Source organism: Xenopus laevis, chromosome 1S (assembly GCF_017654675.1).
Source record: "Xenopus laevis strain J_2021 chromosome 1S, Xenopus_laevis_v10.1, whole genome shotgun sequence".
Lineage (NCBI taxonomy): Eukaryota > Metazoa > Chordata > Amphibia > Anura > Pipidae > Xenopus > Xenopus laevis.
In genome coordinates, this window is record NC_054372.1 from 36,772,858 (window position 1) to 36,800,279 (window position 27,422).

The 27,422-nt window shown below is 37.6% G+C and overlaps 1 protein-coding gene across 3 annotated transcripts; it reads left to right on the forward strand.

The window, feature by feature from the left end:
• Positions 1–2,105: 2,105 nt before the first annotated feature.
• On the forward strand, positions 2,106–27,422 carry asb5.S (ankyrin repeat and SOCS box containing 5 S homeolog). Of its 3 annotated transcripts, NM_001093879.1 has the most exon segments (8): positions 2,161–2,384; positions 14,356–14,435; positions 16,064–16,171; positions 18,184–18,334; positions 24,307–24,441; positions 25,477–25,668; positions 27,085–27,240; positions 27,305–27,422. In NM_001093879.1, coding segments are annotated over 7 exon segments (1,002 nt in total). In that variant the 5' UTR covers positions 2,161–2,194; the 3' UTR covers positions 27,231–27,240; positions 27,305–27,422.

Consider the following 27,422-nt stretch of genomic DNA (forward strand, 5'->3'; position numbering starts at 1 on the left):
ATTTATTTTTATTATTAAAAATTATTATTAATATTATTTTATTATTATTTATACTCCTACCCTACCCTTACCCCTTTTTCTTTTCTGTATCCCCCTCTTCTTATATAAAAACGACAAAAATTTGCTTGTTTAGATGGGGCCAGTGACTCCCATTTGAAAGCTGGAAAGATTAAATTATGAAGGCAGTTAATTCAAAAACTGTAAAAAAAGGAAAAATGAAGGACAATTGTAAAAAGTTTCTTAGAATTAGCCATTCTAAAATATACTAAAAGTTAACTTAAAGGTCAAAGCAATATTGGGCAGAAGTTTATAGCCTACTTGAGTGAGTATTTCATACGCATATAGTCCCTGAGGCCACTACGACTCTTTTAGCCTGTCCATCCAAAGGCCTCACGAAGCTCCAGAATACCTTGATGGGACAAATCTTAGCTGCCGCACGAACCAATTTAGCAAAACACTGGCTGCAACACACTATAGATGTTCATGCCGTAATTGCAAGAATTACCGAAACACAGAATCTGTTGTATTTAACGGCTTTATTAGAAGACAGGGTAGAGAAACATACACAAATTTGGGCCCCATGGAATGTATTTCTACAACCTTGAGTAAAACAGTGCTTTTGATGTATGTTATACTGAATGAAGTTGTACTGATGTGAACCAGTTGAAATGTTCTGTACTGAAAATGATATTTACATTATTCTCTGTCAATGTATCTAATTTTGAAAAATAAAAGAGATTATAAAAAAAAAAATTTAAAGGTGAACCCCCCTTTAATATTTTTGCTTTATCAGGTAAGCATATTCAACTGTAGTTCACTAACTTGAGTCAGCAGTTTGGAGAAGGCCCTTTCCTATTTCTTGCAGAATAATAAGCCAGTGCACAAAGCAAGGTCCATACGGAACAGATTTGTAGAAAAAGAGTGGAAGAGCCTGGCTGGCCAGCAAAGAGTCCAGACTTCAACCCAATGGAAAATCGGTGGGATGAACTGGAACCAAGATGTGAGCCATGCCTGATTCCCAACATCAGTGCAACCTAAGTCTTTTGTGGCTGAATGGAAGTAATGGATGTAGAAAGGCTGTTTTAAAGGACTTGTTCAGTGTAAAAATAAAAACTGGGTAAATAGATAGGCTGTGCAAAATAAAAAATGTTTCTAATATTGTGAGTTAGGCAAAAATGTAATGCATAAAGGCTGGAGTGACTGGATGTCTAACATAATAGACAGAATACTACTTCCTGGTCGAATAGTCGAATGATTTTTAGTTCAAATCATTCGATTCGAAGTCGTAGTCGAAGTTCGAAGTAGCCAATTCAATGGTCGAAGTAGCCAAAAAAAAACTTTCGAAGTATTTTTTATTCTAATCCTTCACTCGAGCTTAGTAAATGTGCCCCCTAATTGTGCTTTGTGTCTATAGAAAGGGGCTGAGACTGAGCAAGAACTACTGTCTAACAATTTCCACTTTTGCATATATGCAAATATAGAGTCAATAACCTAGGGGTGTAAAATACTGGTAGATCGGGATCTTCCAGTAGACTTTTAGCTGGTGATCAGTAGATCTCAAGACACTGTCTAGTCTTGAGATCTACAGCTTGTTTAAATCACCCTTCTGTTTAAGTCATATATATATATATACTGTTAAGGTAATATAAGAAATAGTTAATAATAATAATAAAGGATTATTATAATAATGATACAATAATATTGCAATAATATAATAATACATAATAAAAAATACAGTTCTTAAATGTAGCAATATAACTTTACCCATACATCAGTATAATATTTAAGCAATAAAAAATGCTAACAATGCTATTATGGATGTAGATCATAATGAGACAACATCACTAAAAGTAGAACCCACATTAGTTAAGTATGGGCACTCCTGCAATAATCTATGCCTTCTTAATTTACAGAAAATACACAGACTACTGGTAATAAATAGTATTTATCTATTCCGTTCATGTGTGGTCTTGTAAGATATTTCACTTTGTTCCTTATGAATTTCGTTCTTTAGGGTACTGGAAGTTCTGCGCAGTATAAATAATCTTCATATTTTCAGCAGCAAACATCATGACCACCTGATATCTTATTTCCTTAGTACCAGCTGTTGTGAGCAGATTCTGCCCGGAGCCATGTGATCTTGTCAACAGAGTCTGACCCACTCCCAAACACTGACAAAGTCTCTGGTACAGCAATGACGGAGCTGGAGGAAAAACCTTTTGCTCAGCTCTCAAATGTCTACTTCACTATCTTTGCATTATTCTGCTTCAAATTATTCGTGAAAATAAGCCTGGCCATACTCAGCCATTTCTATATTGTAAAAGGCAATCGGAAAGAGGCAGCGCGGATAGCAGCAGAATTCTACACCGTAACTCAAGGACAAGGTACTGTACTGACTGGTTAGGATTATAATCTTTTATATTCTTGTCTTTTTACAGTGCAGTGTTAGATGATTAATTTTAGGATTATGTTGTTATACTGTCAGAACAATATATACCTGTTCAGTTTCATGGTGTTGTCATATGTTGCATTACACTGTGTTACTTCTTAGATCCTCTAAACTATTCCACTGGCATTGTATATTTATCATTGATTATTCTAGGTGATGGGTTACTTTTAACTTTTATAGGACTGATATATAATATATCAAGCCCCCTCCCCCACCTGGTGTATCTTTAAAATTGAATACATCATCTTTGAAGGGGCAGGGTTATGGGACAACAATGAAGCTGATAAGGAAACCTTTAACATTTTTCAAAGAAGTGCAACATTTAGTTTATATTTACAGTGCAAAATCTCAGACATCAATGGGTCAAACAAGAAACATCTAACACTGACTGCAGGTACAGCGAATGATATGGAAAAAGTACATATTATAGTACATAAGGGAATGAGTAACAGACATGGGCATCCAGATGTGGTAGGGATGGGACAGGAGATGATGAGCAAAAAACAATGGAAGGTGGTATTGGAGTTTAGAGCTACAGCCAAATTGACAGCAAAGCAGATGAAACATAGAGATATTGGGTCCGAGTCAATTTAGTTTATCTCATGAAAACTCAATAGTAGTCCTGGGAAAATTTACAGTTGGATTTGGGGGTACATCTTTTGTAACTGAATTGGATTTCTTTGGATGAAAAAGGTGCAGCATTCCCTCTACAGTATGCCAAATTATGTCCAGTTCCATCATTTTCATATTAGAGGTATTACTGAAGTGTTCCATGGTATGCACTTCAACTAGCATAAGTGAAAAGAGTACCTGTCAGGGCATGAGATGAATATGTTTCATGTACAAATACTTGCTATCCCTTATTACCTTACACTGCTACCTTGTATTATGTTTACATTTTAACATCAGTTAAGGCCAGCAACTAATACATAGGTATAACTCATAATTCAGTACAGGTATGGGACCTGTTATCCAGAATGCTCAGGACCTGGGGTTTCCCAGATAACGGATCTTTCCGTAATTTGGGTGTTCATGCCTTAAGTCTACTAGAAATTTATTTAAACATTAAATAAACCCAATTGGCTGGTTTTGCTTCCAATAAGGATTAATTATATCTTAGTTGTGATCAAGTACAAGCTACTGTTTTATTATTACAGAGAAAAAGGAAATCATTTTTAAAAATTTGGATTATTTGAATAAAATGGAGTCTATGGGAGACAGCCATTCCGTAATTCGGAGCTTTCTGGATATCGGGTTTCCAGATAAGGGATCCTATACCTGTATTACATTAAATATGGCTTTGGGGAAACTTTTAGGGGGTTATTTATCAAAATCAAGATTTTTTTAAGTTAAAAAAGTCTGACCAAACTAGAATCCACGATTTGACCTTATTTATCAGTGAAAAAACGCTCAGATTTTTCGTGAAATTTTTTTGAAACCCCCAAATTTTTCAGATATATTGGCAAAAACTTAGCCAAGACCATGATATCTTCAAATTTGAAATGGGACCTTTGCCATTAACTTCTACAGGCCCCCCGGCAGCTTGAAGATGGAGTATTTCCAAATTCTGACTTTTAGCAGCCTCGGGGTATAATAAATCACAGAAAAAAAAAATTCCACTACAAATTTGGATTTTATAGTAAAAAAAACCTAGAATTTTTCGAGTTTTTGGCATTCGGACTTTAATAAATAAGCCCTGTAGAGTTTCTGCAGCACTAAGAATAACATAGGACCCCTGCACTGTGCTTGCGAGACTAAAATTCTGCTAAGGCTTTTAAAGAAGCTACAGTATGTGCCCTTCTGTACTTCACATACAGTATATAATTCCCAAATAATTGAGCATATCTTGAAAAGCATTTGCAAGCATCCGTATATAAGTACGTATAAAGTAGCAGTATAAATTATTTTGTCAAAAGTACTGTGCATCCTGTAATGTGCAGCATTACTTTTAAGCACTAAGGGGTAAATTTATCAAAGAGTGAAGTTCCGCCACTAGAGTGAAATTCCGCAGCTCTCAATTCATTTCTATGGGATTTTGAAAGGCGTATTTATCAATGGGTGAAAGTGAAAGTTCACCCTTTGATAAATACGCCTATAAAAATCCCATAGAAATGAATGGAGAGCTGCGGAATTTTACTCTAGTAGCGGAACTTCACTATTAACTTCACTCTTTGATAAATATACCCCTATGTATTTAGCATGTTTTAGCTGTTCACCTAGAAAGCAGATATCATCAGGAAAACACTGTGTATGTTTCTGGCATATGTAATGCACAGTATAATGCACATGATTATTTTCCCTTTGCAGTTTCTTCATACAGAGTCATATGAGTCACTTTTAATGAGAAGAAAACTGGAACGTGGGCTTAGTTATAAGTTGTCTTTTTCCCAGGCCAATATTAGCTGCCAGCTTGGCCATTCCAGACCTAATCAGCAATTTATTAGTCTATTATCCTATGTCTGCCCTGAATAAATTCTAAGGCTCACACACAATATTTATTTGCAATACATGCAATAGAAGAACACCAGCCCACTTTGTTCCCTTTTGCTCAGAACACAAACTGTGCCCAATGGTGTGTCATTTTCGGTGTGTACGGTGATCCACTTTATAGGTAAAAAGGTCCCCTGCTATTTGTCTATAATGTCCTCTAATGTACTTGTAAATCCCTCTAACCAGTTTAATTTAATTTCTCAGCACTCTCTCTCCCCCTCGAACATTGGTTGAGGTTGGGATTATTATACAATGTTGCATGATTTCATGCTCTACTGGCTTAGCTGTAGGTTGGTTGGGTTGATTTGGGGTGATTATTACAAGGAAATTAAGGTGCCCATATTTTGTAGATGATAATCACCCCCTTGTGCCCATTGGCAGTAAGGGAAAGTGATCAACATGTCTGGGTGTTTGATCCCCCAGATAATCCCAGAGAAAATGACAGTAATCAAAATGTCTATGGTGACATTTCCAGAAGTGGGGGGTACATATGGCATTTTCAAGTATAAATCAAATCCTTGCCTTCCAGAGAAACATTTACATCTCAATTGCTGCAGTAGGGATTTACATGGAAACTACAGGCTTCCCAAATGCCACAGTGGAAAGACTGACTGGGTATTAGCAGCACTGAATGGCTGGGGTTATGTTTTCCTAAAATTCATTCTTAACAATTGATAATGTCAGTCAGCAGCAGTTGTTGTGGGAAATAAAACGAGAATGGCAAATTTCCAGCAATCATTCCAGACACATCACGGGTCTATAAATACATTCATAATATGCTGCTTAACATAACAGATGCAACAGATGCTTTTTTTTCTTTAAACCGCACAGGCCAAAAAAAAAAAAATAACAAAGCACTCTACTTTGTATGTCCATAATCCCTGGATATATACATTCTGTGCTTCTATTCATGTACAGTTATAGGATCATTTATCCGGGAATCTGTTATACAGAAAACTCCAGATTACGGGAAGGCCATCTCCCATAGACTCAATTTTAAAGGACCAGTAACATCAAAAAAATTTTCTTTAAAACTTTGTTAGTATACATTGAAAAAAAAACCACCAAGACAAATTAAACTTTAAAATAGCAAAATCTTTATTAAGAAATAACTTACTGAAACTCCGCTTGCGCTCCTTTTCAGAAAAGGCGACATGTCGACGATCCATCGTGCGGCGCTCGAATTCTCCTGCCTGGCTATCTCCTATAAGGATGGCAGGAAGGAGAAATCGAATGCCGCACGATTGATCACTCAATCGCTTTCTAAGAGGAGTGCAAGTGGAGTTTCGGCAAGTTATTTCTTATAAAGACTTTGCGATTTTAAAGTTTAATTTGTTTTGATGGTTTTTTATCGATGTATACTTGTATAATTTTTTAAAAAATTTTTTTGATGTTACTGGTCCTTTAATGAACTCATTTAAAAATTTCCTTTCATTTCCTTTCTCGCTGTAATAAAACAGTTAAAACCCAGCTATAATTTATCCTCTATTAGGTTTAACTGATGTTTAAATAATTTTTTAGTAGATTTAAGGTACGGAGATCCAAATTACAAAAAGGCCCCTTATCCCGAAAACCCCAGGTCCAAACATTCTGGATAACAGGTCCCATACCTGTACTCGTTTTTGTATTAATGTAAACATTGAAAATCCAATCCAAGGAGCCTAGTTCCCTTAATTAATAGGAGTAGATTAACTGAAATGCTTTTTTACATGAGAAAGAACCGCAAAGATGGGGGCTGCTAGGATTCTGCAGTTTTTTCATTTAGAGGCATGTGAGCAAGAAATTGAATAAACCTAGAGCAAGTGAGAAGTTTATGTAGGATAATATCGTGCCTGCTCTGTGAAATTGTATAGACATTCACGCATCTGTTGTTGACATAATGGGGGCGGGTGATTTTTATTTCTGTATTTTCGCACTTTCGTGACACATAATGCCAGACAATTTTAAAACATTTTGTGCACTTTCACTGTAGGGACACTTCCTGAAGAGGTTACCTAGGAAAATTGTATATACTGCAGGGGTGTCCAAACTTTTTGCAACGAGGGCCAGATTTGGTGAGGTGAAAATGTGTGGGGGCCGACCATTCAGCCTGACATTTTCATTTAAATTTAAATTTAACCCAAACAAGGGATTTATATTTAAGTAAATTGATTAATAACGGGTTCCTTTTTCTACAATATACAAATCTCAATTGGCACTGACGTATGTCAGACCCTGGTTTTAATCAATAATATTGAAAGTGGGTATTGCAGGCAGATCTAAATTGAACCAATTTAAATCACCTCTTTTGCCAAAAGACTTTTGGTATCCAAACACAGTAGTAGGGTACAGGCCTTGTATTCACCCGCGGTGCTGAAGGTGCAAATAATAGACTGTGCTACTTGCTGGCAGTGACGCAATGCTCTCACATACACAGCCATACATCTTTAGGGCTGAAGGTTATTAGACACACTGACGTATTACTATTCAAGATTGTACTACTGGCCCTTACGTAGTGACGCACCGCAATCGCACCTAACTTCTTTACTGTACTACTGGCATGACAGTGCGTCTATTCACCTTCAGCCCTAAAGACGTATGGCTGCATATGTGAAAGCGGTGCGTCACTGCCAGCCGGTAGCACAGTCTATTGCACCTTCAGCACTGCAGGTAAATACAAGGACTGTACCCTACTACTGTGTTTGGATATCGTCACAGGTGGGGAGGGCCGCATTATTATTAATTTCTGGAGAGACACTGCGGGCCGGTGTAAATTTGTCCGTGTCCTGCAATTGGCCTGCGGACCGGACTTTGGACATGGCTGATATACTGTATATATTTTATTTACTTTCAGCCCAAATTAAGCTTTTAAAGTATGCAAAAAATGGATATGTAATTATATTTCTGTAAAAACATATACAGTAGGCTTCTAAAAAAAACTATAAAATTAAAATAAAATAAATACTTTTCAGCATAAAGACATATATATCTCAGAAACATGTTTTAATTTATGCACTGAAATACAATTGATTTGGGAAGTTCCATGTCTCTTTATGGCCTATACCAACTATGTATAGTTTTATGGAGATTTCGTACTTAGCAAAAGCATAAACACTGCTCCAGAAATCAGCTTTTAGCTACACATCTTAAGGCCAAACATTTCAGTAACAGTGGGTTTACCCCAAGAAACCACACATTTTTGGAAAGAATATAAAATGGGTAAATGTATTTTTACTTCAGATTGCCCAGTTCGAATGCTTTATTAATGTTATTGGTCGATATAACAATTTTGAATTTTTTTAAAAAAAATCACTTCAAAGCTTCTAGTTTATAGGATTGTGATTTTTTTTTTATTTTGGTTTCTAATGACAAATAGAGATAAGATGCTGCAAAGTAGAAGCTGTGAGGCGATAAAACATCCTAAATAGGAATGGCAGGGTCTACCTGTCCTTAAAAAAAAATTATGAGGCTGCTCAACTTCGGCAGGTAGTAGCCTGGTCGCGTTGGTCCCCTATTATGACTTGGGTAAAAATGGAAAATGCACAATTTCAACCATTCCACCCAAATACTTGGTTGTGGGACTTTTATAATAAGCCAAAACTTAAAATTCCGATGCTGAAGGCAACAGCTCTCACTATAGCAACTTGGAGAAGAGCAAATGTAAAATATAAACTGAGCTCTCCGTACTCTCCGCTGAGAGACCCATTGTTCCAACCAACTATAATATCTCCTCTTACCACACCTGCAGAACCTACTTCCTTATTTACAGTGAGAGATGCAATGGATGTTACCTTAGCCAATATCCTACTCTAGAAACCATTAAACAAAAAAAAAACCCCAACCTTCAAATGCCTTGGTACATGTACTTTCAGATCAGACATTTCTTAACGCCCTATAGTAGCCTTCCATGGTCTCCCTCAAAAGAGACTTATCTCTTTAAGCAAGAATATAAAAAATGCTTACATGTTAAAGTGGGAGAATGTGATTCGTTCAGAAATCTTGAGGGAAGATTGGGACTTAATTTGGAAAAATGCCAAAGCCTGTGTTATGTGTAGCTAACAGAAGAAAAATATTTATAAAATTCTAAGGTACTGGTACCTTAAACCAGTGAGACTGCATAAGACATACCCTGAGGTCACACACACATGTTGAAGATGTGGAGAAGCCATGGGGGACGTGCCTCATATATTTTGGTATTGCTCCCAAATCCAGCCTTTTTGGGAAGAAATTCAAAATCTTCTCTCACGCCTTCTGCATGATGAGATACAGAAAGATATCCTCAACTTTTTACATGGTAGACCCATTATCTGACTCACTAAAACGCAACAAAAACTGGTAAATCATGTTCTCACTGCAGCTAGAATTGCTATTGCTGCAAAATGAAAAATGCAAACTATCCCCCATTCCCCTCATTAAAAGAAATTAATTTAAGAGTTAATAGCAATAAAGATTTTGAACACAATTGCGCTTCTACATAACTCTGTCCCGAAATTTCTAAAAAATCTGGGCTGCCTGGAATCTTCTCCTATCTGTATAGAGATTAAGCATAGTAGTTGTTACAAGTAAAAAACACAATGACCATCAGGACTCACAACTATATCTAGACCACATTTTACATATATTGTAACGGTTTTGCAGTAGTTCCTCTTTTCAGTTTTTTAAATGTTACTTTTGTTTTCAGCTATAATCCTCAGAAGTAGGATAAATCAGAACTGCTATGAATATATGGTAATAGATATTTATGAAACGGAAGACGTGTAAAATTTATAAACCGACTTTATGTTTCATTATCTGACTGTCTGTATTATCTGTCAAATAACACACCATTCAGGACACAGAAAATGACCAGCTCTCCTTAGAAAAATATAAGTTACAAAAAAAAAATGTTATGTTTACCAGGAAAACAAATTTATATTAGCTCCGTCATCTAAATCGTTCTGTAGAAAAACAAGTCAGTAAACGGCTAATACTGGCATGTGAATGTAGTACAATGGAATGCCATGGAGAAGTCTGTGGCCCTGAAAGTGTAAATCCGCAAGAGCAGCTTTTATTTGTAAATGACATGAGAACATCTGTTATCCTTGTGTAACTGCTGCCTGGATTGTTGCCTTATTTGCCCTTACTGGCTTATCTGTACTTTACTCCTGTAAACCACAGCCTGTATTGTGCCTTTCACACATATTTATATATCTACATTAGTGTCACTGCTTATTCTTCACAGAAGTGCAAAGATTCACACTGTGTCTTGTTTCTCTGCTATAAAAATAGAAAGTGCTAGGGTAGACTGCCCCCCCCCCCACTAGTTCAGCTCAGCCCTGTAAGTGCTATTCAGCAGAGATTACTGTGTTTCTGACTGAAAATACAGGGAATTCATTCTCTAAAGCCAAGGCAAGAGGAAAGACACAAGGAAAGGACATTTACCTTTGGAAGAGGGCTCTTAATCCAGTACAGGGGCCGATTTGTGTAAGAACAAGCTGTAAAGACAAGCAGTGGGCATGTCTGTGAGACTGGTGACTAGCAGGAAGAGAGCAAGCACACAAGGAGACAAATATCCAGCAAAGAGAAGAGCCAGCTGGGGCATCCTTACTAACCAAGGTCAGTGGAACGTAACTGGACTCTAGGCCTGAAAACTGGGGATATTGCATTAAATTTTTGCATAAGGCACTTTACTGAGATCACATTTTTGAACATGTTAGCAAACAGCATGAAATAATTCAAATGGTATCTTGCCCCTGTAGTGGTCATGAAAGGGTGGCTGTAAAATATGTCAGATATCCATATACTGTAGCTGCATGTCACTGACAGAAAACTGTATACTGCAAACACCTACAGGCATGCTGAAGAGGGGTTGTGCCTGTGTCCTACACTGCACAAAGACTCTGCCCTTTTGTGTTTAAAAACACAGGGGGGGACTTCCCTGCAGATGAACAGTAGAGTGCAATGGGCTCTGACTGTATCTTATACCTTGTACACAATCACGTATTTAGGTCCGGTGCTGCTCTCGTTCCCCAAAATTCCACTGGCTGGAAATAGATAATAGAAAAGCTAATTAGAAATAGAAAAGCTATTTACGTGCAAAATGGAGCAGGAATGATCGTTAATACGCAACATAAGTACGTCACCAACCTAATACACCGTAAAAACATATATGATTGGTAGTTTCTTGACGTATTGGCATTTCTGCTGAAAAATGCCAATACTGGCGTCCCGCGGCGGTTTGCAAGTGCCCTGTGAGAATTGCCATAGAGTGTTTTCCATTAGTTTCAGTGGTAGTGCAGTTTATGTGTATTTACACCCAACTGAGCTTTTTTAAGAACACAATATAAAAACACCACTGTGTTCCTGAAAGATCCATTCCAGTATGTTTGTTTATGGCATAGATTTTAATTTTAAGATTAGCAACAGCTGCACCTGCTTCTAGACTTAATAAAAATCCTTGAGAGAACTGTTGCTGAGTATGAGAGGAATTTGTCTTTTATCTTAAAGCACATTATATATCATACAAATGTGATTTACTTTTACTTTGTGTTTGAGGTAACATTTTGGGAAACATTATATTCTACGTATTGCTTATTTTAGATGGGAACTGCTGTACTGTTTCCAGCTACTGCTGTTGGTCACATGAGACTATTTTAATGGTTATTAAAGTGTTTCGATTGTGTTTCATCCTGCGCTACACTTTAAAACTGACCCTAGGGGAATGCAGGGCTAAAGGGTGAATTATCGCCAGCGAACAATCCGCCACACTTCGCTCCACTTCGTCATGTGCAAATTCCTTACCAGTAAGCTAATTCACTAAAATGCAAAGTTTCGTCTCAGCAGTCGAACAATGGCGAGGTTTTGCTAGCATTAATTTGTAAGCGCGAGCATTTCATATCGATCTTTCCATAGCGTTCAATTCTGCCTAGGCAAACTTTGTAAGTACACTTGCGCTTAGGTCAATTTGAATAGGGTGGGTTGAATAGGTCCTATAGACGTCTGTATTAGAGATGTTAGTGCAAATGCTTGAAGTGGCCACTTATTACAAATGTCCAAGGAAGCAAAATAAAGACAAAAGAGATCCTCTAATGCCCTAGACATGAGCCCACCCTAAAACAAATGTGGTATGCTCCTCAAATTGGTTAAAAAAAATGAACACAAAAAACTTTAATAGTTTGAACTTTTGAAGACAATCCCACTTTAAAATATGAAAAAATGGCAGCGTTTTTTAGAACTTTTATGACTTTCCGGCATACAGGATATGATGTCACTGACATAAGATTGAGGAGGATGAAGCTTCATCTTACCAGTTCGCCAGGTCTAAGGTGGCAAAGAAAATTCGGGCGAAAGAGGTAACTTTCTGTAAAATTCGTACTTTAGGGAATTTGCGTAGTAACAATCTTTCGCCTGGGCAAATATTTGCCTGGTGATAGGGTGCAAAACTGCGCTAGCGACTGTCTCTTTCCCTAGCCAATTGTCCGCTACACCTGTTAGTAAATTGCCTATATGCCTATGGATGGGGTTTCTGGTGAATTTTCTCTAGTAATGGCCACGTCGCCCTTTAGTAAATCTGCCCGAAAGTATCTTCCAATAAACCTCTGATGTGTTCTTACTGAAATATTTTGAAATGAAACAAGATATATTCTTAAACATGCATTTATTTTACCTCTTCTTCCTGTACAACATCTAAAGTTTTTCTGGGAACTCTATTCCCATGAATAGTTTCTTGTGGGATCTCTGTTCCACTAAATAACTTTACGACTTATTATACAAAAAGAAAGTAGATAAGTTAGCCCTTGATTCTAAACCAGTCTGCAAAAATTTGGATAAGTACAGTCCACTTGTGAAGGGCTGTTGAATTTCATGTTTCCAAATGGTTAACCTAAATTAAGCAAACAACCATTACACAGCGTTTAGGTCCAAGGGCACATCGAGCTCTTTTCTGGTAGATAACGAATAGTTTGAAGTGCCATGGGGAGAAGGAGACCTAAGTACTATATGAATTGAAAGATTATAGCCTCCAACTAATATGGATGTGTTAGACATAGTAATGTTTTGTTTACATGTATGTGCAACTACTAGGAATCCAGCTGATATTTCCATTCCTCGTGATGACTTGGAGCATGTTATGTTCCTAATTATAGTCTTGACTTCAGGGCACAGCAACTTATTAATTAATTACGACTGGTGTTTTACCTTTATTGTACTGGATTTACAGCCCTCTTTTACTTCTCTTTTTGCACTTAATGTTTTGGATTACTACTAACCTTACTGCCCTTCTTTAAATATATATTCACATTATTTTTTGGATAATGTTGTGAGTAAGTATATTGCTGGGAGATTGACTTGTGATTGGTCAGATTCTACAGAATAAGTTATTAACTACTGACAAACGATTTCATTTTTGTAATATTATTTGTTAGCTCATTAATATGAAAACAGCAGGTTTATTCAGTGGCGTAACTACCGGGGGAGCAGGGGGTGCGATTGGGCCAGGGCCCGCACCCCCTCGCGCCACTCTGTTCTAATGCGGCCTTTCCGGCCGTACGGAGGGAGCAGGGTCTGGCTGCACGTCCCGCGCCAGGACCCGCCCCCCTCTAATTACGTCTCTGGGTTTATTGGAATATAGTATGTAATGTCAGGTGAAGATTGCACTCTGCTTGTGAGGGTTGACCAGACATTATATACCCTCTGTTCAAGGGAAAGGCATCGGAAGGGAGGTAAGGGAGTAAAAGGGAGTGATAAGGAGTACATTTCAGTCTGTAATCAACTGGTATGGGAAAAAGAAAGGAGTAGCTTCAAGGACGATTCTCGTAGGCACAAGGATACAAAAACAATCTATGATACTGAACCGACTCAGCAAATGTTACAAAATCATGATACAGTTTCTAGAATGGCCTCATGGGCACTTAGAAACTGTTCACTTCACTAAGGGGGGCAGGAATCTGCAGGTAAAGTGTGGCCTGCCCAACTTTTCCTACCACCCTCACTACTGGTTGGACACCTTGAGAAGGACCATTCTGATAAATAGATCACCTATACAAAAGTATGCACAGTACACCATGACCATTATTATGTACATTCATCTGAACATCTCTGAACAAATTCATTTTCAATAGGTATTCCTAAGGGCAGAACTGAAGCAGACCATTATGTTTTCTCCATGACCAGTACAGCTATGAGATCTATTATCCGGAATGCTTGGACTTGGGGAATTCCAGATAAGGCTTTTTTTCTGTAATTTTAATCAGTATATCAATGTCTACTGAAAAACATAAAAATAAACCCAAAAGGATTATTGCAGCACCAAATATTTTAATCTTTACCTAAAATGGGCCTTCCGGTAATTCAGAACTTTCTGGATATTGAGTTTCCACATAATAGATCTGTTTTATTGATGTTACTGTTACAGCCAATACACCGGTTTTACTAATGAAGTAATATTATTTTATTTTTAGGGTCGTGGGCAGATCGATCACCACTACATGAAGCAGCCAGTCAGGGTCGCCTTCTAGCTTTGAAAACATTGCTCTCACAGGTAAGTGTTCAATAAACATTGAATATTAGCAACAATTCTTTTGCTTATCCAGTCAGTAAAAGCTATGAAATTTGACTCTGCTTTCACCTTTTTGCTAAATGTGCTCCCTTGCACCTACAATACTGTAACATTTGTGCCTGGGATTACTGCACATAACCCTTTATGTGTTTAAAGGAGAACTAAACCCTAAAAATGAATGTTGCTTAAAACGCCATGTTTTATATACTGAACTTATTGCACCAGCCTAAAGTTTCAGCTTCTCAATAGCTGCAATGATCCAGGACTTCAAACCTGTCACAGGGGGTCACCATCTTGGAAAATGTCTTGACACTCACATGCTCAGTGGGCTCTGAGCAGCTGTTGAGAAGCTAAGCTTAGGGGTCCTGCAAATTATCAAGCAGAAAATGAGAGTGGCCTGTAATATAAACTGAGGCTACAGGGCTGATTATTGAATTATTATAGTTGCACTTGTTTCTGTGCTGCCATGTAGTAATTATTCATATTAATTACTAATCAGCCTTATTCTGCCCCTTAAACTAGCACTACATGCAAAGGGCCAATGTTGTCAACTGACCACATCAAACTATTATTCTTGTCTATTAATATGCTTATAATGAACACTCTTGGGGGCAAATTTACTAAAGGGCTAACCAAAGGGACTAACGCTAGCGAAGGAGATAGACACTAGAACAACTCTAACGCTCTGGCAAACGGACGTAACTACGCAAATTTACTAAGATGCAGATTTTACTGAACGTTAGCTGTTCCATCAGACTTGCCATCGCCACCTCAGACCAGGCGAAGTGCAATGGAGTGTATAGGACTTGCTCAATTTTTTTGTTGAAAATTTTTCTAAGTCCCAAAAAACGCTGGCGTCTTTTCACTTTTTTAGGGTGATAGACTGCAAAAGTCTGTAAAATTGTTTTTGGGTACCCGGGTTCCCCCCTACATTTCCTTACATATGGCACATAAACTATACACTGGGCACATGTGTAGGGCATTATAACAACTCTATTTCATTTTTTTACGGTTCCCTGGGCTTGTGTAATGTAATGTATTTGCTGCAACATATGCGTGCATTTAACTTTCACTTCCCGCTGTATGCAAATTAGCCAACGCTAGCGCAACTTTGCTTTGCTTGCCGAAGTAACAATAGCACAACTTCGCCAGCATTCATCGCCCTGGACGTAACTTCGCAAGTTAGTAAATTAGCGTTATATGGGCGGATTTACGCCTGGCAAAGAGTTGCGATGTGAGCTAATCGGATGCTATCGCTAATTCGCTGTTAGTGAATCTGCCCCTTGGAGTGTGAGCTAGAAGTATAATAAAAGTAACAAAAAGATGAATGCATCAGCCCTTGTCTGAACCTAGAGCATTAGATCCAGTTACAATTGTGATAATGACGGAAGGATATCCATACATTTATACAACATAAATGTAATTTCCATCAGATTGAAACCCCTAAGTTTCTAGCTACAAATAACATGACTATCATTTGTGTTCCAATGAAGAGCTTTGACCTGTTTTCAGGTTCAGGCAGCTTTGGCAAGATATTGTCAGTTCTTATTTTCACTCTAATTACTTTTGGGGAAATGCCTATATAACTTGCTGGAAAATATTTTACCTAGGGTTATAATGTAAACACACTGACGTTCGATCATGTGACTCCACTCCATGAAGCCTGTCTGGGAGACCATGTTGGATGTGCAAGGACTCTTTTAGAAGCTGGAGCAAATGTAAGTTTTCCTACTATATAGTGATAATGCTTCATCACATTTTTTAAATCACATATTGCTGTTTTTATTATACTGTATGTTAAATACAAACGCTTTGTTGTAAGCGTTTGTCTTTCTTTTAACCCTCCAAACATTAAGCTTTATGGCTTCTCTTTCATTTCTCTTTGTACAGTGTAAACTTAGGCAGTTATCAATTAATACATACAATGAATAAGATTCAGAATTATAAAATACAGAACTGGGGAACCCATAGAAATATCCATGATAGTTACGAAAGTTTTTAACACGGGTGAGTTTGTCAAATTGTCTAATGTTGAACACCATTCTGCTTTATGGGGTGTTACAGCAACCCCTGCAACTTGCAAGGAGGATTAATTATTCGGCTGTATATTTTTATGTAAGCTCTAGAATTCTTCCAGGCTCCCCTGGCTCTTGCTTTCTTAAAGAGCAATGAAGGTCTCCCTGTGAGCCTTTTTCTGGATTCATAAAGTGTCTGCCAACTCAAGAGTTCTTGAAGTATAGTGCGGAATAAAAGGACTTCTACTGGTCACATGGCTGGATGAATAGAAGTTGCTAGAATCCTTAGTTTTCCCCCATTCCCCACCCCAATAAACTCCCATCCTGGGAGCATATGCTTTTCCCTTGTCATGCTTTAGATTAAGGGGCAGATTTACGAAAGGGCAAAGTGAGTAATGCTGGCGACAATTCAACAGCGTTACTGTTTTCAGGCACTGATTTACTAACGGGCACAGGCGTAACTTCGCTAGCGAAAGAGACAGACGCTATCGGTCATTCGCACTCTGTCGCCAGGCAAATTTTCACTCTAGCGAATGGACGTTAATCCGCAAATTCGCTAAGATGCGGATTTTACTGAAAGTTACCTCATTCGCCTGACTTGCCTTCACCAGCTCAGACCAGGCGAAGTGCAGTGGAGTGCATAGATCTTCCTCAATCTTCAGTTACTTACATCATATTTTTAGTGGAAAAAGTTTCTAAGTCCCAAAAAACACTGGCGTCTTTTTTTCCTGCAGAAGTCCTTAAATTTTTTTTGGGTAACCGGGTTCCCCCATACATTTTCTAACATATGGAACATAAACTATACAGTGGGCTCATGTGTAGGGCATTATAACAACTCTATTTTCTTTATTAAGGTTCCCTGGGCTTGTGTAATGTAATGTATTTGCTGCAACATATACGTCCATTCAACTTTATCATTTCCTGCTGTATGCAAATTAATATGAGCGAAGACCTCTAACGAAGTTGCGCTAGGCAGAATTGAACGCTAGCGAATCTTCGCTTTGTAATGCTAATGAAAATTCGCCCTGGCCGCAACTTCGCATTTGACTGAGCGAATTTTCGCCTGGCGAAGTGTTGCGATGGCGGCGAAACCGGTGCTGGCGAATCATTACCGCTTACTAAATTTACCCCTAAATCACCAGTGTAAGACTAATTGTATAGGAATAATTGGATGCATTTTGACAACTGTTATAAAATGTGTAAGTTGTAAAGTATTGTCCCATAATACTGTCAGTCTCACACTCTTTCTTCAGATGTCCAGGATTCTCGGTACAGGTATGGGACCTATTATCCAGAAGGCTCGAGACCTGGGGTTTCCGGATAACGGATCTTTCCATAATTTGGATGTTCATACCTAAAATCGACTAAAAAAATCATGTAAACATTAAATAAATGCAATAGGCTGGTTTTGCTTCCAATAAGGATTAATTATATCTTAGTTTGGATCCAGTACAAGGTACTGTTTTATTATTACAGAGAAAAAGGAAATCTTTTTTTAAAATGTGGATTATTTGCCTAAAATGGAGAGCTGGCCTTTCAATAATTTGGAGCATTCTGTATAAAGGGTTTCCGGATAATGGATCCCTAACCTGTATCAAAATAAAGTCTTCAGAGTCATAATTATCAGTATATACATTTTCATAACCCCATGGCTATATATATGAGCGCATTTATACCTTCCTACCTGCCCCTAGACATCTTTTGATGTGTTTTAGGTGAATGCCACAACAATTGATGGAGTGACTCCTTTATTTAATGCATGTTCAAGAGGCAGCGCTAGTTGTGTGGAGCTTCTTTTGGAGTATGGTGCAAAAGCACAGTTGGAAATATGTCTTCCTTCACCGATACATGAAGCATCAAGTAAAGGTAAAGAGTACATAAATAGTGTGCCCATGTTTTCATATTCATAGAATTTCCTCTTGGGTAACACTCCAGCATTGTTAAAGTATTGCCATTATTACATTTAAATTAAAACAAAATCCCAAGATATATATTGATACCCATTGGTATATTTTAACTAGAGATGTCGCGAACTGTTCGCCGGCGAACTTGTTCGCGCGAACATCGGGTGTTCGCGCTCGCCGGAAGTTCGCGAACGTCGCGCGACGTTCGCCATTTTGGGTTCGCCATTGTTGGCGCTTTTTTTTGCCCTCTCACCCCAGACCAGCAGGTACATGGCAGCCAATCAGGAAGCTCTCCCCTGGACCACTCCCCTTCCCTATAAAAACCGAAGCCCTGCAGCGTTTTTTCACTCTGCCTGTGTGTGCTGAAGAGATAGTGTAGGGAGAGAGCTGCTGCCTGTTAGTGATTTCAGGGACAGTTGAAAGTTTGCTGGCTAGTAATCGTTTTGATACTGCTCTGTTATTGGAGGGACAGAAGTCTGCAGGGGTTTGAGGGACATTTTAGCTTAGGTAGCTTTGCTGGCTAGTAATCTACCTTCTACTGCAGTGCTCTGTATGTAGCTGCAGTGGGCAGCTGTCCTGCTTCTGATCTCATCTGCTGACTGCTGCAATAACAGTAGTCCTTGTAAGGACTGCTTTTATTTATTTTTTTGTTGTTTTACTACTACTACTACTACTACTACTATAAGAGCCCAGTGCTATTAGTCTAGCAGTGTTGGGGAGTGGGACTGGTGTGCTAATCTGCTGCTCCTAGTAGTTCAGCAGCACCAACTTTAATTTTTTTTTTTAATATTCATTTTTTTTTTATTTTACTTTTTTTTATTTTACTACCGCTGTAGTAGTGTATAAGTTGACCTTTTAGGCATTATTTGCCCTGTAGGCATTATTTGCACACTGTTTTCTTCAACCCGCCATCGAGCTGTGTGACCTTGTTCCCATTCTGTCTAAATATCCATAATATTACCGTCTCCAGAAAAAACACCGGAGTCACTTTTTTCAAGCAGCATTCATATATTTTACGTAATCCGTATCCACCGCTGTAGTAGTGTATACGTTGACCTTGTAGGCATTGTTTGCCCAGTTTTTTTGGCCACAGCCACTGAAGCACAGAGGCCAGAAAAAATATGCCATATAAATGCTGAAAATAGTCATTTTTTGCCATACGTTGACTCAACGTATATGGCAAAAAATGACTATTTTCAGCATTTATATGGCATATTTTTTCTGGCAACTGTGCTTCAGTGGCTGCAACCAAAAAAACTGGGCAAACAATGTCTACAAGGTCAACGTATGGCGAAAAATTACTATTTTCAGCATTTATATGGCATATTTTTTCTGGCAACTGTGCTTCAGTGGCTGCGTCCAAAAAAACTGGGCAAACAATGTCTACAAGGTCAACGTATGGCGAAAAATGACTATTTTCAGCATTTATATGGCATATTTTTTCTGGCAACTGTGCTTCAGTGGCTGCAACCAAAAAAACTGGGCAAACAATGTCTACAAGGTCAACGTATGGCGAAAAATTACTATTTTCAGCATTTATATGGCATATTTTTTCTGGCAACTGTGCTTCAGTGGCTGCGTCCAAAAAAACTGGGCAAACAATGTCTACAAGGTCAACGTATGGCGAAAAATGACTATTTTCAGCATTTATATGGCATATTTTTTCTGGCAACTGTGCTTCAGTGGCTGCGTCCAAAAAAACTGGGCAAACAATGCCTACAAGGTCAACGTATGGCAGTTGTTTAAAGAGAACAGTAGATTACTAGCCAGCAAAGCTACCTAAGCTAAAATGTCCCTCAAATCCCTGCAGACTTCTGTCCCTCCAATACAGAGCAGTATCAAGCAGATTACTAGCCAGCAAACTTACTATCATCTGTCCCTGAAATCACTAACAGCTCTCCCCCTACACTATCTCTTCCAAGCACACACAGGCAGATTTTTCAGATACATTTTTGCCCTTGATCCCCCTCTGGCATGCCACTGTCCAGGTCGTTGCACCCTTTAAACAACTTTAAAATCATTTTTCTGGCCAGAAATGTCTTTTCTAGATGTTAAAGTTCGCCTTCCCATTGAAGTCTATGGGGTTCGCGAACCGTTCGCGAACCGCTCGCATTTTTGCGCAAGTTCGCGAATATGTTCGCGAACTTTTTTTCCGACGTTCGCTACATCCCTAATTTTAACAACAGAACACCTTCTTCAAAAATAAAGATTTTCATTATGCCTGGAAAAGTTATGGAATATTATGTAAAGTGCCACAGTCTGTACAAAAGCTATACATATTTTTTATGACTTATTTCATGTTACTGATGGCTATTTCTTTCCTACCATAAAGTAGAAGGTAGCCTAGACACGATTGTCTGGATTCTGCTTGTAAATCTAGCACTGAGCTAAGTATTAATAATAAAATAATTACAGTACAGCAAATTGTGACGTAATGAAATGCAAATAAATCTACCATTGCTCATTAGACAGATATAATAAGTTATTTTTCACTGTAAAAGCAGTTTGTTGAAACACGTAAAAAATATCCAAGCATAATACCTTAAACTTTACTCGTGCCCACTACATGCCACTGGCACATTTAGTAAATTTCATCACTACACTTTGTCTCTTGTGTAAAACCAGCTGAACCAAATACAAATATTTGAGGTCAACCCTGTACACATTTGGGTTTTTTTTGGCTTATTTATTAAAACACTTTCCCGAAAAAAAGTTTGTGGGGAAAAAATCGTGAAAAATCAGATTTTCACTATTTTTTTCAGATTTTTTTATCTAATTTTCAAGTTTTTTCGAATTTTTCACCCAAAAACTCAGATTTCTTATGTTTTTTTCTTATGTTTTATTGCATGAAACCCAGTGCACATCAAAAAGTCATTGGGACTTCTCCCATTGACTTATAAGCAACCTCGACAGGTCTGAGGTGCCGGATTTTCTGATTCAGACTTTTCCATCCTCAGGGTTTGATATATTCCCAAAAATTTGTGATTTTTTTTAAAAGTCTGATTTTATATTAAAAAAATCACACATTTTTCGTGATTTTTGCATTTGGAGTTTAGTAAATAGGTGGTCTGCCTGCAGGTATTGACGCAGAGAGCCCCAGTGATGCCCAGACATATACATTTCCTAAAAATAAGCAGTGTGTGTATATATATATATATATATATATATATATATATATATATATATATATATATATATATATATATATATATATATATATATATACAGTATATACGTGTGTCTGTGTGTATAAATGGAATTGAAAAATTGGACCTTGAAGTTTGCATTGAGTCCAGTATGTATAATATAAGTGTAGTCATTTTTGGGTTGTTTTTGGTAATCAGGTTTTGCTACAATTGTTACTGGTGTCAATGTGTATAGTGTATGTAGTCAGTAGGCTGGGTGACACCAATAGAGGTGCCATAGACAGTTTCCTTTATGGCCAGGTGCAATAAACAGTCATAACTGGGCAGAGGAATAGGGGCTTGTCTTATGAAGTGCCAGAACAAGGCATGAAACACGTCAGGCGACTGCACATGTCATATAACGAGAAGTATGTTTCATGGTGATGCCTGTTCGTTGTTGTTAAATATAGCCTGAAATAAAGATTTTTAAATTTTATCTGCTGTTTGTGGGACACTTTCCTTAACCCCCTTTGGCTCCTTGTCTTATAAGTGGTCAAGGTCCAGTCAAGGGACCAGGATCCACTGGAGCTTCAGAATAACACAATATGCCAGAATTCAGATAATGACCAAGCACCAGTGGTAGCTACAGACAGGCGTTTATATACACTACTATATTACTATATTACTGGCACTTGGCCTTAGTGGGATTAGAGGAGACTGCAAACACAGCAGAGGAAAAGAACAGTTCTTATATTGACTCTAAAAGCACCGAATCCAAACAGGTCCTGACAGTAGGGTTTCCACCGTTGTTGGGTTATAAACCCAGAAAATAGGGACACGTGTGCAATAATGTTGGTAGCAACATGATGATGTTTTGGGCGGTGCGATTATATTGGGGGGCAGTGTGTGAGAATGTTGAAAACCAGGCATAAAGTTTTTTTTTTGTGTTTGAAATATTTTATTTGATTTTCACAGTACACAACAAAAGTCAATATGACAGCAAATAAAATTCAGACCAAGATGAGCTACAATTAATACAATGACATGCCATCCAAAAATATATAACTTTCAATGAAGAAAAACATAAAAGAAACCAAGAAAAACTAACTAAGCCAGTGGATGCAAAAAGAAAAGAAAGAAAAAGCCCAATGTCCTCATACATTCACTTTACAACTGAGATATTTGACTTCTAGTACTGGAGTCACAGATCTCAAAGTAAGGAGACCATATAAGTCTAAACGACTCTTTGGAATTATTTCCTTTTGTTTTTACTAATAAAGCTTCCTGCCAACTAAGCTGGTTCATGTAAGAAATGATGTCTGATAATGAGGGGGGCTCTTTTTGTAGCTGATAATTAAATAAAGCCTTCCTGGAAGCAGCCAAAAATAGGGTTGTCAATATTATACTCTCATGGGACATGGATTTTATATTAAAAATTGAAGAAAGCCTATTCTGGCAGAAAGTTTTGATCAGGACAGTCCCAGATCTGACAGGTGGCACCCATACCTGAGATTTGTCCGGGATTGACATGGATTAGAGAAATATATTGGAAAAAAAATCAGATGATCACTAGTGATCACATGCCAGTCTATTTATTCATGTCAAATGGTTGTTCCACTGCATTTCCTTTAAGAAAACAGATTTTACCTGAGCATCCATAAATTAGGGACCTATATGCATTTGTTTTCGTTTTCCATTGTCAGCAATGCTTTGCTTTTTATTTAATTATAGTTTTTACTCTCTTTTGTTGACCATTTATATTGGCAAACACAGTAGGGCTCATTTTTGGCATATATGGGCACATTTACTAGCTCGAGTGAAGGATTCGAAGTAAAAAAAACTTCGAATTTCGAAGGTTTTTTTTGGGTACTTCGACCATCGAATAGGCTACTTCGACCTTCGACTTCGAATCGAACGATTCAAACTAAAAATCGTTCAACTATTCGACCATTCGATAGTCGAAAAACTTCTGCCACTTTAAACCTACCGAGCATCAATGTTAGCCTATGGGGACCTTCCCCATAACTTTCTAAGCTTTTTTTGATCGAAGGAAAATCCTTCGATCGATGGATTAAAATCCTTCGAATCGTTCGATTCAAAGGATTTAATCGTTCGATCGAGCGATTTTTCCTTCAATCATTCGATCGAAGTATTTGCGGTAAATCGCTCGACTTCGGAAGTCGAAGGATTTGACTTTGATGGTCGAATATCGAGGGTTAACTAACCCTTGATATTCGACCCTTAGTAAATGTGCCCCATAATATCAAGTCTAAGTGAATTGTGCAGGTCTCTGTGCTCTGTTTCTTTAGCACTTTTGTCAGGTTTCTTAGTGAAGGGCAATTGTAAATCCATTTAACCTACATAACTCTCAATGCAGACCACATTTTTTACAACTCATTTACATTAAACAACATTATGGCTGATTGGCAAATAGAAAGGGATATTGAAAAGGAAGGCATTATTTTTTGAAATGGGAATTTCTGGAAACCTTTAGTTATGTAATACTATCACAGCGTCCACAAAGTAATTCCACCATTGATCCCTTCCAAAATCATTTTTAGGTCCACCCAGCCATTCATTTGCCCAGATGCACTCCCATAGAGTTTATAGTCCTGCGACTATGTCCTTAAAACTGAATCTTGTCCTTGGCCGTTACCCTTTAGCATAAATGGGCCAGTAGTTTAACGAGTAGTGACACACTGCTGCAAAATTGATAGTTTCAAGCATGTTGAATAGTACAAGTGAATATCTTCCAGATGCAGCAATACATTTTATTACAAATTTATGGTATGAATGTTTATTTTGACAGGGCACAGTGAATGCTTAGATGTACTGATTTCCTGGGGTATAGATGTGGACCAAGACATTCCTCATTTAGGAACTTCTCTTTACGTTGCTTGTAAAGGCCAACAGATCAGCTGTGTACGAAAGCTTTTATATGCAGGTGAGTATGGAACCATTTCTCTTAAAACTAAAACAGTTCAACATCAGTCAATTGTATTCTATTTACAGTAGAACCCCCATTTTACAACCCCTGATTTTAATTTTTCCCTCATTTTACATGTTTTGTGGTCCCACCTATATATTATGCATAATACATTTCCCTGATTTTACATTTTCCTAGATTTGAAACCATTTTTTTCTGGTCCGCTGAAAACCGTAAAATGGGGGTTCTACTGTATATGGAATGTTCCGTATGGAGAACAAGCCTTTAAGTTAATGTATATACGTCATGTGCCCTAACCCGCCCCTCCAGTCAAGTGCATTTAAAAAACTGACCAATATCCGATACATACACTTGAGTCAAGACTGACCTTGGAGTAAATGGAGTCTGTACAACAATACAGTAGCTCAACCTCAACAGTTTAAGGAAAACTATACCCTCCAAACAATGTAGGTCTCTATAAAAATATATTGCATAAAACAGCTCATATGTAAAACCCTACTTGAAGTAAATAAACCATTTTCATAATAATATACTTTTCTAGTAGTATGTGCCATTGGGTAATCCTAAATAGAAACTAGCCATTTTAAAAAATAAGGGCCGCCCCTGGGATAATACGGTTCATGGTGCACACAAACATACCAAACAAACTATACTTGCTAGGTCACATGAGCCAATCTTTTGCTTCAACACTTCTTCCTGTTACAGTTAGAGTTGTAGTATTTCTGGTCAGGTGATCTCTGAGGCAGCACACAGACCATCACAAAATGGTGGTTCAAGGTAAGAGATGTAAAAGGGCAATATTTACTTAAATATATATACCAGTTTGGTAAGATTCTTTAATATGTCTCTTAATTTGATATAAACAATCTGTTACTTAAGTATTCATTTTGGGGGTATAGTTTTCCTTTAACTAAGCCCCAGTTTCTTATGGTACCCACTCAGCTGGTCATGGATTGGCCAAAAACTGACCCTGTGAGAATAATTTGAATCAGGGAAATACTAAAAAATAAAATAACTTTTTTCCTTTCTCAGGTGCTAATGTCCAGCATGGTAGACATTTAGACACCCCATTACATGCCGCTGCTCAGCAGTCCAATACAGACATTGTTAACTTATTACTGGACTTTGGTGCTGATGTAAACGCCAAAAATATAGACTTTAAACGTCCAGTTGACGTTGCTCCTGCAAGAAGCTTGGTGGAAAGGCACTTGCTGTTGTATGAAGGTAAGCGGATCCTTTGGGAAAGAAGATAATGGTTGTTTAGGAAAGTTATACTCATATATTTCCATATGCATCTCCAAAAGCAAATACTTTCAGAATAGACAAAAGGGAAAAAAGAATGGATTCTCTTTTAATTACATTCAAATATAATATAAGTATATTCCTTACCAGAATGCATTCAATATTTTCCATCTCTCTCTCTGTCTGTTGTTATAATGTATGCTTGGGTTAACTGTGCCATTATTTGCTGGGGTTATTGTGCACATTAAAGGGCACGCATGAGTTTCAAGTACTGTGCCCAAACTATTTAAGGTAATCTTGGCAGCCCCAGCCTTCTGTTTAATTAAAAGTGTGCTATCTATATTGCTGTATTCATCATAATGTATTGCCTAGTACAAGATTGTTTTCTATTCATGCAAAGTGTTTTTGAATAAAAGTGAGCAACCACCAATCAGAACTCCAACTTGCAGTACAGAAGTAAAGAGTGCTTGAAGTTTATCAGAGCACAAGTCACATGACTTGGGGCAGCTGGGAAATTGACAATATGTCTAGCCCCATGTCAGATTTCAAAATTGAATATAAAAAAAATCTGTTTGCTCTTTTGAGAAATGGATTTCAGTGCAGAATTCTGCTGGATCAGCACTATTAATTGATTCATTTTGAAAAAATATTTTTTTCCCATGACAGTATCCCTTTAAAGGAATTCTGTCATGGGATTTTTTTCCCCAAACGCATCACTTTATAGCGCTGCTCCAGCAGAATTCTGCACTCAAATTTGTTTCTCAAAAGAGCAAACATATTATTTTATATTTCATTTTGAAATCTGACATGGGGCTAGACATAATGTCCGTTTCCCAGCTGCCCCCAGTCATGTGACTTGTGCTCCGATAAATTTCAGTCACTCTTTACTGCTGTACTGCAAGTAGGAGTGATATCACCCCCTCCCTTCCCCCCTTCCCCCCTTCTCCCAGCTACAACAGAACAATGGGAAGGTAACCAGATAGCAGCTCCCTAACCTATAACAGCTCCCTGGTAGATCTAAGAACAACACTCAATAGTAAAATCCAGGTCCCACTGAGACACGTTCAGTTACACTGAGAAGGAGAAACAAAAGCCTGCCAGAAAGCAGTTCCATCCTTAAGTGCTGGTTCTTTCTGAAAGCACATGACCAGGCAAAATGACCTGAGATGGCTGCCTACACACCAATATTATAAATTAAAAAAAAAATAAAAAAAAAATACACTTGCTGGTTCAGGAATTAAATTGTATATTGTAAAGTGAATTATTTGCAGTGTAAAGAGTGTAATTTAGAAATAAAACCTACATCATAAAAATCATGACATAATCCCTTTAAAGACATGAAAGCATGATTGTAAAAAACAGAACAGAAATAATGATATATTTTCCTCTTTTCTTTAGCAACTCCACGTTCTCTCTGTCAAATGTGCAGATTATGTATCCGAAACTGCATAGGAAGATCCAGATTTCCTCTTATTTCACAACTACAGCTTCCAACAGTACTAAAAGATTTCTTACAGTACAGAGAAACTATAAGAAACTTTTAATAAATTGTATGTATGTGTGTATATACATATATATATATATATATATATATATATATATATATATATATATATATATATATATATATATATATTTGACATGAATTGTAAACGACAATTTTCACATTTACGAATGTACATTCAGAGATACTATAATGCACTTACAGAAAATAAATAAAATAATAAATGTCAAAA

Coding starts and splice junctions, on each gene's coding strand:
- asb5.S (XM_041575681.1), top strand. CDS start 2,195: ATGACGGAGCTGGAGGAAAAACCTTTTGCTCAGCTCTCAAATGTCTAC. Junction 16,172..18,183: donor TTTTAGAAGCTGGAGCAAAT/GTAAGTTTTCCT, acceptor GATGTGTTTTAG/GTGAATGCCACAACAATTGA. Junction 18,335..24,306: donor ACATGAAGCATCAAGTAAAG/GTAAAGAGTACA, acceptor TTATTTTGACAG/GGCACAGTGAATGCTTAGAT.